At 37.6% G+C, this 18,629-nt stretch overlaps 1 protein-coding gene across 2 annotated transcripts in view; it reads right to left on the reverse strand.

Annotated features, from left to right (window-relative positions):
* Positions 1-364: 364 nt before the first annotated feature.
* The window catches only part of Abhd18 (abhydrolase domain containing 18), a gene marked incomplete at its 5' end in the record, with an annotated part of 30,102 nt that continues 11,837 nt past the window's right edge, over positions 365-18,629 (reverse strand). The window contains 9 exon segments of one of the 2 annotated variants that reach the window (XM_017797369.2): positions 365-1,959; positions 2,264-2,426; positions 3,895-4,273; positions 6,459-6,560; positions 7,326-7,415; positions 9,359-9,497; positions 14,967-14,994; positions 16,545-16,629; positions 16,739-16,817. In XM_017797369.2, coding sequence (XP_017652858.2) covers positions 1,908-1,959; positions 2,264-2,426; positions 3,895-4,273; positions 6,459-6,560; positions 7,326-7,415; positions 9,359-9,497; positions 14,967-14,994; positions 16,545-16,629; positions 16,739-16,817 — 1,117 coding nt within the window. 2 annotated transcript variants of the gene reach the window in all.

The following is an 18,629-nucleotide window of genomic DNA, read 5'->3' on the forward strand; positions in this document are numbered from 1 at the left end:
GAAGCAGGCAGATCTCTGTGAGTTCGAGGCCAACCTGGTCCCTGGTCTACATAGTTCCAGGTCAGCTGGCGCTACAGGAAGCTCCTGTCTCAAAAAGACAAAAAAAAAAAAAAAAAAAAAAAAAAAAAAAAGAATAAAGGATTTGTTTCACTAAACTATTGTTCAAAAACCATTCAGTAATATCACTTCACTCTATATATTGTGTAACAAACACTGTAATCCAGTTTTTAATAGCTGCACTGTGCTGTTTTAGCTGTTCCCAAGCAGTTACCACTTTGCTATCAATGACTTAACAGTAATCCTTTTTTTTTTTTTTTTTTTTTTTTTTTTTTTGAGACAGGGTATCCCTGTAGCCCCAGCTGGCTTAAACTCACTGTGTAGACCAGGCTGGCCTTGAACTCATAGAGATCCGCCTGCCTCTGCCTCCCAAATGCTTGGATTAAAGGCGTGCGCCACCATGCCCAGCTACAATAATCATTTTTAAACAGCTGTTACAAATGTCAATGATGGAGGCTTAGAGTGACACATCTTTAAAAAGCTGCGAAGGCATATTACAATTCACATGTTCTTACTAGACCAGCAAGACATGGTTTAAATGAAAGGACAGTACAAATTTCAAACAAACACATTTACTCCATACTTTCATTCAATACTAAAAACATGTTTTACCTTTTAAACATTTTAGCTTCAGATAAGTTTAACATCAGCACCAAGTCTAGCCATATTATCCCCACTTAAAATGTTAGTAGTGTATAAAACCTAAAGTCTTTCTGTACAGTAGTTTATACAATAGGAATTAATATCATATGTGGCTATTAAATTCTGATATTAAAAAGTCAAAGCTGTTAACTCTTCAGTAACTGAAGAGCAGGTATACAAGAAATGCTGTACACAGGATCTACCAATTAATGGAAAGGTTTTCCAGTATTTCCAGTTTTCAAAACTTGAAACTCTCTTAAATAGAGAAAATATGTTTGGCTCCCCCTACCACCTTTTGTTTTCTTTTTGGCAGTGCTGAAGACTGGCCCTTGAACCTACACATGCCAGTTAAATACTCTACTGAGCTACACCCCAGCCCTGACTTTTTCTCTGACCTAATCTTCAGTAAAAATTTAAAACCTATTTTAGTCTAATTAATCTTATTTATGTATTTCAGCATTCATTTTAATTATCAAAGCGTATGTCTACAAAGCAGTCAGGGATTTTTTTTTAAAAAGATGGTCTCATGTGGCCCAGACTGGCCTCAAATTTGGCACATAGGGGAGAATGACCTTGAATTTTTGACCCTCCTGCCTCCACCTCTCAAGTGCTGGGATTACAGGTGTGTACTAGCAAGTACAGCTATCTCAGCAGTCAGGATTTCTTTTTAATTCAAAGCTAACACTGAAACGTCTTAGGTATTTCTATTAAAGAAAATTACCTGAAGTTGAAAACTAGATTATAAATCTAACACACAGCCAAAAAAAGGAGAAAGATACAAGATTTTTAAATCAAGTTAATAGCAAAAATGGCATATAAGGGTATACAGTATATGTAATGTTACAATCTTAGTTTGTCTCAACAATTCTATTAAAAACCAATAGGTTTCTATAAATAAATTTTTCTGAATCAGTAAGTTATAATTAAAAACTTGAAATTTTCATAAATAGCAACAACAGACAACATATTAGGTATATGAGATTTTCAAATAATAACAAATACTTCAAGATTATATAATTCAAGTACTTCCTTTACATTACTGAAATGTATTTTAAGTTGTTTACTGACTGACCCATATCACTGTATTACAGATGAATACGGCAGCAATCAGATAGGTAGTACTGTGTTTGTTTTTCACATCATCACAGGGTGAACTCCTTTTGTAGGAAACAGGTTGCCTACACTGATTATGCAACATGGTGATCCAATTAATTAGCATATTTATTAAGGAAGCGTTCAAATGCATCATAGATGGCTTGCCTAAAATTAAATGTAAAGAATAGTCATTAGCAAAAAGGGGGGAAGGACAGTCAACATCTCTATTTCTAAAATTGTGAGTAAAACTACCAGATAAAGCATATAGGGATATCCTATACCCCATGTTCTCTAAAAAAGAAAATAAGAAGACAACATAGGAGAAAGCAAAAGACCTCACTAAACTGAGATATAAAATACTATGTATCTTAATTATGTTTTAGTGCCCTTCTGTCTTGGCCCTCCACATATTTCTTAAGGTAAAAAAAAGTATTTCCCCTAACGACCAGCAGAGTACAAATCAGCTTACCTGAATAGTCCTTGTTTAAAAAGATAAGCACTAATATGACCCCCTTCTAGGTATCGGATTTCACAACCAGGCCAGATTTCTTGTAGACTTCGAACACCTGTGCGTGGAATATAGGCATCTTCTTTGGCTTGTACCACTATAATGAGGCTTGGGTCAACTGGAACTAAGTATAGAATTTTGGTGTGTTAAAAAGCTCAACTTTTAAAAAATATAAATACCTTTAAATCATATACCAAACATGTAACCCTAGATACTTTGGAGGTTGAGGTAGAAGGAATACAAGTCCAAGGCCAGCCTAGGCAACTTAGTGAGACTCCATATCAAAAATAGAAGGGCTGGGGAAATGACTTAGTTGGTAAAGTGCTTGCCACACAAGCATGAAGACATTTGGATCCCCAGAACCCATGTGAAAAGCTGGGCATGGTAGTTTTGCTTATAATCCCAGCACTGGAGAGGTAGAGACAGGAAGATTCCTAGAACTTGTTGGCCAACAAGTTTATCAGAATTGGTAAACTCCAGGGTCAGTGAGAGAACTTGTCTCAAAAACAATAAAGTGGGGGCTAGAGAGATGCCTCAGTGATTAAGAGCACTGGCTGTTCTTACAGAGGATACAGGTTCAGTTTCCTGCACCCACATGATGGCTCACAACCATCCATCCATAACTCCAGTTCCACAGGACATGACTCCCTCCTCTGGCCTCTTTAAGCATTTCACAACATGGGTGAACTTATATACATGCAGGAAAAAAACTTATTAAATAAAACTTAAAAAAATAAAGTGGAGAATGACTAAGGAAAACACCTGTTGTTGACCTCTGGCTTCCACCATTATGTGTATATACAAATGAACACACATACACAAAAAAGAAAGTGATATACCATAATATTCAGCTAATAAAATGAAACAAATATTTCTTTTTTAAAAATACAGGGTTCTCATGCAGTCCAGACTGGCCTCTGAGTCACTATGTAGCTAAGTACAACTCTGAACTCTTAACCCACCTGTCTCTACTTTAAAAAAAATTATTGTTTTGTGTATGAGTGTATTGCCTACATGTGTGTAAGTGCACCCATGTCGTGCAATGCCCGTGGAAGTCAGAAGATGGTATCGGAGCCCCTGAAACTGGTAGATGATTGTTAGCTGCCATCTAACACCAGTGCTGGGAACTGAATCTAGGTCTTCAGCAAGAGCAGTCAGTAGTAATCTTAACTGCTGAGCCATCTCTCCAACCCCAATGCCTCTACTTCTTAGTACTGGGATTACAGGCCTGTTCTACCACACTTGGCTCAAAAGCTAAGCTAATGCTTTTTTGTTTTCTTCTTTTTTTTTTTTCTTCCAGTGCTAGGGATTGAACCCAAGGCCTTATATAGACTAGGCAAGCACTCTTAAACTGAGTTACAGTCCCGGCCCATTCTTAATGCATTTTTGAATGAATAAGGTAGTCTTAGGTTTTCAAGGATAAAAAGTGATACAGTTAAATGACCGATTTATCTTGAGGGAACACATTCCAGAACCTCCCTCCCACCCAAATTATTGAAAATGTCAGAAATCTCATAGAGCTTCCTTAAATATATTTAACAACTGTTAACAACATATCACAAATGTTCACAATTTCATATGAAAATCAGTACCTGAGAAGTTTGCTACATGAGTGCATTCATCCATGACGCCTTTCATGAATATTAAAGATTCTTTTTGAAGGTTGTTTCTTCTCTGTTCTCTGCTGAGCAGGTGATATGACTGAGGGTTGTAATTTGAATAACAACTTTTGTGGGCTGCAAGTGTTTGATTCAAGCACTCTATCTTAGAGTTATCTTGAAACAAGTGTCCTTTTGATGTAGCACTGATAGATGTTTTACCAGAATTACAGCACTCAGCAGGCTTTTGGGACACAACTTGGTCTGACATATCTAAATTTAAACTTCTGGAAACCAGATTCAGATTAGTCAGCTTGTCTGCACTGCTAGGAAAGCATTTCATGAACTCATGTCCCATTTTGAAAGAATCTGTCTGAATATATGAGAAAAAGAAAACATTTACTATACAGTACAACTTAATATAGCATATTTAAAACAAGAAAAATTATCAATAGATAAGCAAAGTATGTTAAGACACATACAATGGAATATTGTTTTAAAAATTAATGAAAAGCTAGGTGTAGTAGCACACACCTGTAATCACAACACTTAGCAAGCTGGGGCAGAAGGACAGGAAGTTCCAGGCTAGCCTAGGCTAATAGTGAGAACTTGTCAAGAAAAAAAGCAACAATAACCACAACACAAGTTTCCCCCACTTATTTTTTTGGCACAGTGTCCCAATAAATAGCTCAGGCTCCTGTCCAATTCTTGACCCTCCTGCCTTAGCTTCCCAAGTACAAGGATTACAAGCATATATTACCAAGCCCCACATTACATCTCCCTGCCTTTTATGAGACAATTCTTCCTATGTAGCTAAGGCTGGCCATGAACTTGTGATTCTTTTACATCAGCTTCCCAAGTACTGAGATTACAGGCATGTGCCACCACCTCCAGCTCTAAATTTCCTTTTAAGACATATGGGTAAAGGGTTGGAGAGATACTTTAGAGGGGATCTGGGTTCAGTTCCTGGCACATACATGGAAGCTAATAGTCATTCATAATGCCAGATCCAGGGGATCCAACACCTGGCCTCTGTGGGTACTGCAGGACATGAGTACACAAATACATGCAGGCAAAATACTCATATACACAAAATTAAAAAAAATCAAAATAATTTTTAAAAAGACATATGAACACTGAAGACATTATGCCATGTGAATAAGCCAGAAACAAAGGGACAGATACACAATTCTGCTTATAACTAGGTCCTCCTCAGTCACATTCAGAGATGGAAAGAAACTGGTGGTTGTTAGGTGTGCAAGAAGGTGAAAGTAGTAATTACAGTTCAGTGGGAAGTTTTAGTTTGAGAAGATGAAAACATTCTAGAGATGGATGGTGGTTATGGCTGCACAAGAGTGTGAATGTACTCACTGTCGACGAATTGTACCATTTCAAATTATTGACTGATTGAATGATCGATATTTTGTGTGTTTTGCCTACATGTATGTAAAGTGTACCCATGCATGTGATGCCCATGGAGGCCACAAGAGGGTATTGGATCCCTTGGAACTAGACTTCCAACCAAGTAGCAGCCAAGTAGGTGCTGGGAATCAAATCCAAGTCCTCTGGAAAAGCAGTCTGTGCTCTTCACTGCTGAGCCATCTCTCCGGCCCTGAATCATACCATTTCAAAATGGTTTAAATGGCAAAGTTTTTCTAAATGGTAGATTTACTATCATTCTTAACCAGGGACAAAGGAAAAAACAGATAGTAAAATGTGAAGGAAGACTGAGATAAATTACATGTTAATTACTAAGTGTTTCTTACTAAACATTAAACAGTATCAATCTGAATCATGTTTTATTGCCAAAAATTTCAAGATCTAAAATCTGCCTTAACTTCAGAATGTCTATATCTGGAGTGTATCAGGACAATGTATAAGAAATATCAGCTACTTCAAACCTCTTTCTTGGGACAGACTAACAAGAATTAGATATTATTAATGAAAAAATATTGCCTATGAAAGCCTTAAAAGTATATTCTAAGTTTATTAACTTATAAATATAAAACATAATTCAAATAAAAATAACATTTGTTATCTATACTAAAAGCAAAGTTCAAAGAACAACTGACATGCCTGAAAGATATATTTGCAACTTATATGACAATGGCTAATCACATCACTTTTTTTCTATATATATATATTTTTTAGACAGGGTCTCACTATGTACCCTTGGCTGGCATGTAACTCGCAATGTAGACCAAGCTGGCCTCAAACTCACAGAGATCTGCCTGCTTCTGCCTCCTGAGTGCTAGCACTATGGCATGTGTCATCAGGCCTGGCTCAAATCACTTTTATTTTTTTTATTTTTAATTTATTTTTAAATTAATTTTTATTTTACGTGAATGAGTATTTTGCCTGCATATATGTAAGTGTACTTGTGTTGTGCAAAGCCCATAGAGACCAGAAAAGGGTGTTGGATTCCTGGAATTGGAGTACAAACGGCTGTTTATTTATGTCTCAGTTTCTATCTCTCTCAAAAACAAAGGCAGAAGAAACCTGAATTAAATGCGTAATCAACTTTTACTCCATTGTTACATGAACATTAAAATACTTACTCCACAATATTCAAGCATATGAATGATTTCTTCTTCATAAACTGTCTGTGTATAATATTGCTTTTCCAGCTCCCGCCAATTAATTGATTTACTCAATACACCCTAAAATAATTAAAGTAAGATCAAATCTCAACATATTTTGTCCAATACTTTTATTTTTATTAATTACTTTATAAGACAGAGTTAATGAAAGCTGGCTTGAGATTATCTATCCTTAGAAAGACCTGCTTATATCTTTGATTGGAGTTTGGGAATTTGATCAATAAACAGCTTTTACATTGATAATTTTCCCTAAATGGTAACAATATAATATTACCCAGTTTGTAAAGCAATCTAATTTCTGCTTAGTACTGCAATTCCTTCTGAATTTCCAGTTCATGCTAGGCAGAGGGCACCTGAACCACCGGTTAAAGTCCTGCTCTGCTAGATTCAATGATGGTTAGCACTTCATATTCTGTCACAACTTACTGCTACAAGAATTAAGCATACGGTAGCTGTGGTGGTACATGCCTTTAACCCCAGCACTCAGGAGATAAAGGCAGGTGGATTTCTGTGAGATTGGGTCAGCCTGTTCTACAAGGCAAGTTCAAGGCCAGCTATGGCTACAAAGAGACCTTGTCTCATAAAGACCAAAAAAACTGGATGAGGATTCTTGCAAAACTCACATTAGGTTTTCATGATGTGCTGTTTCCTTTTGTTGATTTTGTATCATATCCTTTGGCTATGGTTCGGTTTTAGTCATGAGACAAATATATTAAGTTCTATTATTCCTTCTAGTGATCATTAAACCTAGGAGTGATTTGGGGGACCTCCCAAGATAATTATATTTAATTACATATTATCAAATATAAACTGCAATTGAATTACCGTAGTGAAGACCCCAGATGCTGTGGACCAAGACAAACATGGAATCAATGGCATAGGCTTGGGCCAGTTGGATACTGCTAAGGAAGCCATCTGTAATATGACAACAGTGAGTTTAGAGTTTCTACACCAAAGTGAAAAATATTTAGTAGTAAGAAATACTTTGTAAAGTAAGTAGTTGGTGAGATCAGACGTGAACACAGGTCTGTAGACATTTATAGAAGGTCTTTCTTATGACCTTGGTAAACTCCCCAAATCATAAAAATTCAACAACATATAATTTTCCCTTTAGGAAGCAAGAAAATACAACTTTAGGTAAAACAATTTTTTGAGAGTCTTGCCCAGGCTGTGTAGCCCAGACAGCCTCAAATCTGTGCTCTTTCTTTCTCAATCTCTCAACTGCTGGGATTACAAGCATGCACCTGCCATACCTGACTTTGAGTAACTTTTTGAACTTAATTTTAAAATTTTTTAAAAATTTAAAAACTTTTTATTTTATGTGTATGTGTGTATCGCCTGCGTGTAGGTAAGTGCACCCATGTCGTGCAATGCCTGCGGAAGACAGAAGAGGCTGTTGGATCCCCTGGAATTGGAGTTACGGACAGTTGTTAGCTGCCATGTGGGTGCTGGGATTCGAACCCGGGTCTTCTTCAAAACAACCAGTGTTCTTAACCACTGAGCCATCTCTCCAGCCCCCGAACTTAATTTTTTTTGGGGGGGTCTTTTTGAGACAGGGTCTCCCTGTAGCCCCAGCTGTCCTGGAACTCACTATGTAGACCAGGCTGGCCTTGAACTCACAGAGATCTGCCTGCCTCTGCCTCCTGAGTGCTGGGATTAAAGGCATGCGCCACCATGCCCGGCTTGAACTTAATTTTTTAAAAATTACATTTATTTATTTATTTATTTATTTATTTATTTATGTGTGTGTTTGCCTGAAAGTATGTTAAGTGCACCATATGCATGCCTGGTGCCAGAAGAAGTCATCAGATCCTCTGCCACTGAAATTACAGCTGGTTTTGAGCACCATATGGGTGCTGGGATCTGAACCTGGGTCTTCTGCAAGAGCAGCAAGTGCTCTTAACCACCAAGCCATCTCTCCAACCTCTGAATTTAATTTTTTATAATTCAAATGATCTACATAGCAAATCATGTATTTTAAAAAATATACTCAATGACAAATGTATGTCATACAATGAACCAGAGTACACTTCCGGTCCTAACTGAACTAATTGCTTCATGGGGAAAAGAGACTGCTAAGCAATCAACTATGGTACAGTGTGAAGTACTACTGAGAGATAATATAGTCTGGACGCAAGGCTGGGAGTCAGGGCTTCCTACAGGAAGGGAGCTTTAAGTAGAAGCACAAGCAAAAGCTGTTGTTTGGCTAGGTAGTGGCACAAGGGGGCACTAGAGATGCTAGTGCCTGGCACAGCCCAGCCCATGTAAAGCAAGCTTCTAGGTTTTGAGCAAGAAAGCAAAAATCAGACTTAGAGTACTCGAGTTATATCACAGAGGAAAAGAAATGTTAGAAAAGAATGGACACAGAGAAAGCATTAGGAGTCTGTTTCAGTACAGTCTTCTAGACAAAGGAAAAATAGATTGGTGGTACTGGGAATGGAGTAAAGCAATAAATGAAAAGTGAAAACTATTGAAGTACATTATATGTGTTATGAAAATGTCATAGTAAAACCTATTATATTGGATAATTACTATGCACTAAAAAAGGAAAAGCATGTTTCAATTTAGTTTTCTTGTAACCAATTGCAAAAGTGAGGATTATATTTGACATTTGAGAAATTCAATTTCATAATTAACTTTTAAAATATTAAGTACAAAATCTGAGCTATACCTGAGGAGTTATAGAATATATGTTTATAACATATATCACACAAAAATAACATTACTTCATGATTGGAACTGTTTCTGCTTCCTGCTTTCACCAACACTAAAAATAATTTTATGCCTCAAAGTAAATTAAAAATTCCCATTTATACATATAACTGTAATGAAATATAAGTTGAAATGAAAAGGCTTACATGTCCTCCCATGGATATTCCAGTCATTCCTAAAGGGCCATAACCTTCCCTCTCCAGCCAGTGCAAAAGGGCTGCAGACTCTAAAATGAGAGCTCCTCCCATCACAAAAAGGTCAGACACGTTTTTCAAGCTGGACCTTCTGGCCTCACAAAACAAAACAGAAAATGATTTCATGTATTTACATTTTAAACTTTTTTAAACTTAAAAAATTATTACTGTATGTGTGTGTGCATGCACACATGCATGACACGTACATGCTGCAGCATGTGTGAGAGGACAACTTTGTGGAATCAGTTTTCTCCTTTCACCTTTAAGTGGGTTTCAGAAATTGAACTAAGGCTTGTGTAGCAAGTGCCTTTACCCGATCAGCCATTTCACTGGTCCACTTTTACATTCTTAATTTTTCTGAAATGAAGGCTTGCTGTGTTGGCCAGGCTGGCCTTAAAGTCACCATGTAGCCCAGGATAGCCATGAATTTGAGAACTTCCTGCCTCTTCCTCCTAAGTTCTGGGATTTCAGGTGTGTGCCACCATGTTTCACTCTAAAAAATATATGCTTAAATTAACTGATATTTGAGACAGGGTCTTGTTATGTACCCCAGGTTGGCCTTGAACTCCAGATCCATCTGCTTTAACCTTAGTGCTGGGAATTCAGGTGTGTCTCATGAAACCTGGCTAAATTAATTAAAAAAAATCAATGTATCTAGAATTTAATGTTTTCATTTTCTTATTATGATTTGCATTTTTTTCTTGACACAGGGTCTCATGTTGCCCAGGCTGGCCTTGAATTCACCTGAAGTTAAGCATGACCTGGAACTTCTGCTCCATCAGCCTCTACTTCACAAATGCTGTCCTTCGTGGAGGGCCTACAATAGTACTACAAGAGCATAATTCTCATTAAAAAAAAAAAACAACCCTGCCTTCTGTAACATGCTCTGAGGAAAGACTTGGTAGACACCAGCTATTAAGCTCTTTGATGGCCAAGGTTCGGTTTTCAAATTGCTAATCTTTATGGCCACTGGTTATTTGCACAAAATTGCTAAAAATAGGCATCTATTAAATAATGATTAAGTGAATTTTTGTATATTTTGATAAGATTCATCAGAAGGCTGAAGCAGGAGGAACAGGAATTCAAGGTTAACCTGGATTCTACAAGTGAGAACCTGTTTCAAATATTAACTAACAGTAACAAATCAAATAAAAACAAAACCCCGTGCTCTCCTCCATCAAAACATATCACAAAGTCCATCAGAAAAGAGTTCACTTTATCTTTGTCTCCTATCCTCAAGGTAGTTTGCTCTATCTCATTACAAAATGTTTTGGCCTTGTATGGAAGTCTTAAATTCTCAGGCTCTGGTTCCCATCATTCAGCTTCTTCTTTTCCACAGAAGCTAAGGTAAGCTTCTGGGAAAGCGGATGTTGATGGTGGACCAGTCTAACTGTTCACTCACTTTTGATGAAAATAGACTTAGTAGACTTAGATGACTTTTTTTAAAAAAAAAAAAAAAAAAGAAAGAAGCTAGACAGGGTGATTCATGACTATGATCACTTAAGGAGGTTGAGTCAGGAAAATCAAAAGTTCAAGGCCAGCTTGCACAACTTGATGAGGTACCTCATTCAATTTCCAAAAATGCAAACAAAACAAAACAGCAGCCTGTGAATCAAATATAGAGCCTTTCCCACACCAGGTAAGTGTTCTGTCACTAAGCTATATGCCCAGCCAGGAGCCAGTATCTTTTTTTTTGTTTGTTTGTTTTGAGTCAGGGTCTCTTTGTAGCCCCAGCTGAGTTAGAACTTGTTATGTAGACCTGACTGGCCTCATCTCACACAGGCCTGCCTCTGTCTCCTGAGTATTGGAATTAAAGGTATCTATCACCATGCCTGGTATTTTTTAATTTTTATTTTTTTGGTCTTTTTGAGACATGATCTCCCTGTAACCCCAGCTGGCCTGGAAGTCACTATGTAGACCAGACTGCCCTTGAATTCACAGAGATGCGCCTGCCTCTGTCTCTCAAAGTGCTGAGATTAAAGGTGTGCACCACCACACCCGGCTCCTGGCATTTTTTTAACAATATTTTTTCAATCTATTTCTTGAGTAAGTAATATGAGAAATAATATTTTCTAAACATAATTCTATCAACAATTCTGTAAGGAAGATATTAGTATTTGCATACTATAAATGAGGTAACTGGTACTTAAAGAGGCTAAGACATATAATTAGTAAACGGCAAGTTATAATTCCAGCCTAAGTCTCCATGACTCAGTCTTTTTATTAACCCAGGTTGCCTCTTGTTGGACTCAATACACTTTTCAATTTTTAAGCAGTTTATTGATAAGGTAAAGACATGACCTGGATTTGAATCCAGAGTTTGGTTCCAGATTGAATATTCTTGATTTAGCTTGGACTTCAATTTTTCACACAGTTTCACAAAGTTCATTCCAATCTATTCCTCAGAGTGGACAGGTTTGCCTCCACCACAACCCATTTCCATGTAAGCCTTCCTTTTAAATTTTTATTGTCTGCAGTATTGGGGACTGAACCTAGGGCCTCACACATGGTAAGCAAGTGCCCTTCCACCAGATGCTACATCTCTAGCCTTCTTACTACTCTCTATTTTGAGAGAGTCTCTAAATTGTTCGGCTGTCTTTAAACTTGCTCTGTAGCCTAGGCAGTCCTTGAACTTGAGAGCCTCCTGCTTTAGCTTCCTGAGGAGTTGGAATTATAGGCTTGTACCACCAGGGGTAAGTTGTTTTTGTTTGTTTTTCTGAGAAAAGGTCTTATATATCCCAAGCTGGCCTTGAACTCCTGACCCTTCTGCCTCCACCTCCTAAGTGCTGTGAATATAGGTATCTGCCACCATGCCTGGCTCAGGTCAGAGCTTTTGATTTCCCATGAACATCTAGTTCACCAAGTTTTAATCATTTTTCTTTTTGCTTAAAAAAAATCTTATCATCTTATGTGTATGAATGTGTGTTACGTGTATGGGGTTGCAAACAACCATGTGTGCAGAGGCCAGAGGAAGACATTGGGTATCTCTGTTTTATTTCTTTTAGACGGGATCTCTCACTGAACTTGGAGCTTGGCTGCCAGCCAGCAAACCCCAAAGATGCTCCTGTTTCGGCTCTAACCCCATCCCCTAGTACTGGGGTTACAGGTGTAGGTAACCACACCTGGCTTTCAACCTGGGATCTAGGGATTTGAGTTCAGGTCCTCATGCTTGCATAGTAAGTGCTCTTATTCACTGAGACATCTCCTCAGGCCCCAGAAGGTCTTATCATTTTAGTTTCAAAATTAGTTAGAACATTTGCCACCACAGGTTTGCCACTTTGTGAAACTTTCCTGAATTATTGGAAATAATTTGGATTCTTTCCTGATACTCTTGGCTCAGGTCAAAGTAAGCTTCTAAAAGCAGGAATCAGGCCACTGATCTTAAAATCTTCCAGACACTACTCATTCAGTAAAATTTAAAGCATGGTGGCCCTTCCTAATCTGTCCCTTGCTCCTTCTCTGACCTCAAGAAGTGTTTCCCCTCCCCACATTCCACATACTTACACTGGGATTTTTGGTTACTGTTCCTTTTCTGTGGACAATATTCTAGGTCTTTACCAGGATGGCTCCTTCACAGTATATATACAACTCTTCTTGTGGTAACTGTTGAGACTCTTTTTCCCATTGTCCTGCTCGCCCCCTCCCCCCTGCCCCACCTTCTTGGCATTGATAAATATCTTAAAACATCTAATTATGCTCACTACCTTCCATAACAGAACATGAATTACTATTCTCCCTCACTCAGTTTTTCTTTTCCTTCTTTTTTTATAGGGTGATGGCTAGAACCCAAGGGTTTGTACAAGCAAAACAAGCACTATACTATTGAGCCACATTCCCAACCCTGAGAGGACTTTCCTTATTGTCACTGTATTCCACAACTAGGGCCATTTTTTTCTTTGTCTTTTTGAGACAGGGTCTCTCTGTAGCCCCAGCTGACCCGGAACTCAATTATGTAGACCAGGCTTGCCTTGATCTTACAGAGATCCACCTGCCTCTGCCTAGGGTCAAATTTTAGAATTAAAAAAAAGAAAGAAAGAGAGAGAGAAAGAAGAAAGAAAGAAAGAAAGAAAGAAAGAAAGAAAGAAAGAAAGAAAGAAAGAAAGAAAGGGGGCCAGAAAAGGAATCAGTGGGCAAGGAACAGGAAGGGAGAGTGAATGATGGGAGCTGTTGGAGGGGAGGGAGTGGGTATGGATTTGATCAAAACACCTTATTTATATGCATGTATGAAATTCTCAATAAAGATTTTAGTTAAAAAAAACCCAAACAGACTACAACAGTTATCAAAGTTTATCATTTTAAAAGACCAGAAAAAAAGGTTGGAGGGGTGGATCAGTAGTTAAGTGCACTTGCTGATCTTGCAGAGTGTCCAGGTTCAGTTCTCAGCACCCATGTAGTAGCTCACAACCACCTGTAACTCCAGTTTCAGGGAATCCAATGCCCTCTATGATTTCTGCAGGCACACACACCTGTGTGAGTATACAAACATGCAGGCAAGCACACACACACACACACAAAAAATCTTCAGCTGGCTTGGTGGTGTGTGCCTTTAATCCCAGCACTTGGGAGGCAGAGGCAGGCAGATCTCCGTGAGTTCAAGGCCAGCCTGGTCTATATAGTGAGTTCCAGCTGCCCTGCCCTGCCACCAAAAAAAAAAAAAAAAATCTTCAGGGACTGGAGAGATGGCTCCATGATTAAGAGCACTGACTGCACTTGCAGGGGACTAGGATTCAATTCCCAGCACCCACATGGTGGCTAACAACTGTCTGTAACTCCAGTTCCAGAGGATGCGACCCTCTCTTCTGACCACTGCAGGCACTGAACAACACGGGTTCACTTACATACATTCAGGCAATACACTCATACACATGAAAATTAAAAAAAAAAAATCCTCAAAACAGGCATGGTGAGGCATGCCTTTAATCCCAGCTTAGCCTGGTTGACATAGTGAGTTCCAGGTCAGCCACAACTACATAGTGAAGCACTATCTCAAAAAATAAAAAGTCCAGAAAAAGTTTATCTTTAGACTTCTTATACTTTATATAAGAATAAAAAGAATGTTTAATTGTATAAAATAAATACACTTTTAAAGGGACAAAGTTTGAGGTCTGAAGAGATGGCTCAGGGCTTGTTAAGAGCACATATTGCTCTTGCAGAGGAACAAAGCATCCACACTGGGTGAGGCACAACTGCCTGTAACTCTAGTTCCAGGGGATCCAACGCTTGCTCTAGATTCTGCAGGTACCTGCATTCACATGCACACGCATGCATGCACGCACACACACACATACACACACACACAAGGAAAAAAAATCTCTATAAAATGGACAGTCTTATCATTTGTTCAAGTATGATTTCACAAAATATGTCCTAAGTCAGCCTATTAAAGTTTCTTAATTCTATCACTTTACCAGATATTAAAATGCAAAAATCTTAAAACAAGAATTCAAGTCAACTTTCCTCTATAGTTTTACAAGTAAACTTAGGAAAGATAGCACAAAGTTACCAAAAATTTACTCTAAAGATTGCAAAAGTAAAGAAAATGAAAGTGACAGATACTTACACTTGGTCTTTGGGTTTCCTGCAGCCATTTGAGAACATGGGTCAAAGAGAAAGTTTTAAAATAATTAAATATACTTTTGTCACAAAACATATTTAAACAAAATAGTTAAATTTGAATACAGTATCCAAGAAACTACTTCCCAGTTACTTCAATAAGCTGTTTGGAAGTTCTCATATTTTTCAACTTAATTTTTTTTAATTTGCATAGTTTCACTGAGATATAATCACATACCAGAAAATTCACTCATTTGAAATGTACAAATTAATGTATTTAGCATAATTATTGGGTTGTATAATTGTGAGTTTAGATTGAAAAATGAAGTTTATTGATATAATGTCTTAAGGGACCTGATCTTAGGTTCTCAGTGTCTGTATGGCAGGCACTTTACTGACTGAACTGTGTCCCTGGCGCAGATGTGAAACATAGGTTAAAACTGCTTTTGTAAAAGTATTAGGGGCTGAAGAGCCACTTCAGTGGTTCAGAGCACTTGCTGCTCTTGCAGAGGATCTGAGTTCAGTTCCTGGCATTCATGTCAAATGGCTCAAACCACCTGTAATTTGAGATCCAAGGGGATCTGACACCTCTGGCATCCTTGGGTACCTGTACTCATGTGCATATACCCACACATAGACACATACACATAAAAGTAAAATACATCTTTAATAAAAAGGGGTTAAACTAATTTTCAGTCATTTTTAATGAGTGCCCCTTTCACAGTAGCTTTCCTAAATACTGTGTTAACTTAAAAAAAAATCATTGGTAATTACTGAACTTTAAATTTCTTTTATTACCAGAAATCTTTATATCTTTATATCTGTGCATCAGTTTCTTTTCTTCTTCTGTGAAGTCTGATGTCATCTTGAAAATTAAGTTAAGTATTGTTCTAAACCTTCACCTTTACTATAAATAAAAAATGAATATTTCCTTAATAGCAAACACTTGACTTATTACAAGTAAGTCCTGCATAAGAGTCTCAGGAAATAGAAGTACAATTTACTATTATCATATAACAGGAGTAAAATAATGTTAGGCTGGCTATGTAGGCTTCAAACTTGCAACCCTTCTGCCTCAACCTCCTGTAGCCAAAGCTGGTCTTGAACTCCAAATCCTTCTGCCTCTACTTACCATTATATTGTTTTTAAAGGCAAACAAATAAATAAATAAATAAATACCAAAAAAACCCCAAAAACAAAACCCTTTCAGTCTTTTCTCATTTTTGCTTTTTAAATATTTTCTGAAAGTGATGACTGAATTTAACTGATTTTAAAAATTAGTTTTTTGGGCTGGAGTGATGGCTCAGTAAAGAGCACTGGCTGTTCTTGCAGAAGACCTGGGTTCAAATCCCAGCACGCACATGGTGGCTAACAACTGTAACTCCAGTTCCAGTGGATCTGATGCCCTCTTCTGTCCTCCAAGGGCACTGCACGACACAGATGCACTTACCCACACACAGGCAATACACTTATACACATAAAATAGAAATAAAAAATTAAATGTTAGTTATTAATGACTATTCCTTTTGATGAATAAATATATAAATAATAAGAAAGTAACTTTTAAGGTATCACAAAAGGATATAATAAGGGTTTTCTAGTAACAATGAAGCCATTCGGGCCTCCTTAATCATAGGACGAGCCATGAGTGTTCGCCGCCTCCAGTAATGCTAAGGAAAGAAAAGATGATATACTTAAACAAATACAATAACCCATTGCTATGTATTAGTGTCAACAAATGTTCTAGGTATTAAAATGTCATAATGTCCCAAATCTTACATGGTCTCCTGTTCCAGCCAGATGAATGCATACAGGTCTGTATTTGCTGCTCCATTCTTTAGGCACAATAAATTGGAACCTATAAAAAATGAAATTTTCTTTAAAGGGCTTTAGCTACAAGTCATATATATATATATATATGTTTAACTTCTTTTTGGTCTTTTTTTTTTGACAGGCTCTCCCTGTAGCCCTAGGTGGCCTGGAACTTGTTATGTAGACCAGGCTGCATCAATCTCACAGAGATGTGCCTACTTCCCCAGTGCTGGTATAAATGGTGTGCACCACTATGCCCAGCTTTTTAATTATTTTTTTAAAAATATTTTATTTCCAGGTGTGGTAGTGCACACTTTTAGTCTCAGCACTCAGGAGGCAGAGGCAGGTGGATCTCTGTGAGATTGAGGCCAGCCTGATCTACATAGCAAGTGCCAGGCCAGCTGTGATCCAGTCTCAAAAAGACCAAAAATTATTATTTATTATTATTATGTGTAAGAGTGTTTGCCTGCATGTAGGTAAGTGCACTCGTGTCATGCCATGACCTTGGAGGTTAGACAAGGGCATCAGATCCCCTGGAACTGAAGTTACAGACAGTTGTTAGCTGCCATGTGGATGCTGGGAGTGGAACCCAGGTCCTCTGCAAGAGCAGTCAGTGTTCTTAACTGCTTAGTCATCTTTCCAGTTCTTTTAAATTATTTTTGAGAGAGGGTTTTGCTACTATATAATTCAAGTTGGCCTGGAACTCATTAGGTATCCCAGGCTGTCCTCAAACTTGAGATCCTCCTACCTAAGCATCCTCTGTGCTGGGATTACAGGTGTGAACCATTATGCCTGGCTCTAAACTTCCAATTTTTAAGAATTTTATAATTAAATTACCTCTTTTCTTTTAGGGTGGGCCAGAGGACTTAATTTATGTATTTATTTATCTTGGTGTATGTATGTGTATGGGTGCATGTGTGTGCTATGGAGCACTGTGGAAGTCAGAGGAAAACCTGCAGAAATCAGTTCTTTCTTTCTATCATGTGGATTCTAGGAATTAAACTCATATTGTCAAGCTTGGTGGGAAGTGCTTTTACCCACTGAGCCATCTTGCTGGCCCACAATTAAATTATCTCAAAGAAAATATTTAAAATTTTGACATTAAGTTGTATTTATTTTGAATCCAAAAGTTACACAATATTATGAATTTGCTTTCTGTTAGAACATTAAAATATTCCACCAATATAACAAAATTTATTGTAATTCATCTTTAGGTTAATAGCACAACTGTATGAATACATAAAGTTTTTTATTTTACATCATCACTAAGATATATGATAGCCTTTTTAAATTTTTTTATTTTCAAGACAGGATCTCATATAGCCCAGGATAGTCTCAAACTCACTGTGAGTAGAGGATGACCTTGAACTCCTGATTCTTCCATTTACCCCCTAAGGGATGGGATTAGAGACTTATGATACCAAGATACTATGCCCAGCTCACATATAGCAGTCTTAATAATGAGTTAAGGCTTAGATATAGCTCTATCTTCTCTCTTCTTCTCCCAGAACTTTTCTCTTTTGGGACAGGATCTCACTAGTTCAGGTTGGCTTCAAGCTTACTATATAGCCCAAGCTGGACTCAATGTCAAGATGATCTTCCTGACTCAGCATCCTGCATGCTGGGATTACAAGGATGTACCATGACCATGCCTGGCTTGTCTGTTCCCTTCAAAAAAGAAATGTTTGGGTGTACAGTTGTTGATATGTAATAAAATAGTTTATATTTTTTATTTGTTTCTTTGTAATGTATGATAGCATATGATTCATTCAAATTTTGATACTTAATTCCAGGTCATTTGTGATGCTTGGAGGTAAAGTAAATATATACCAGAAAAAACAAGTGCATTGAATCTTCT

The sequence above is a fragment of the Nannospalax galili genome, unplaced genomic scaffold (genome assembly GCF_000622305.1).
Source record: "Nannospalax galili isolate Female #2095 unplaced genomic scaffold, S.galili_v1.0 scaffold1631, whole genome shotgun sequence".
In the NCBI taxonomy this organism is placed as follows: domain Eukaryota; kingdom Metazoa; phylum Chordata; class Mammalia; order Rodentia; family Spalacidae; genus Nannospalax; species Nannospalax galili.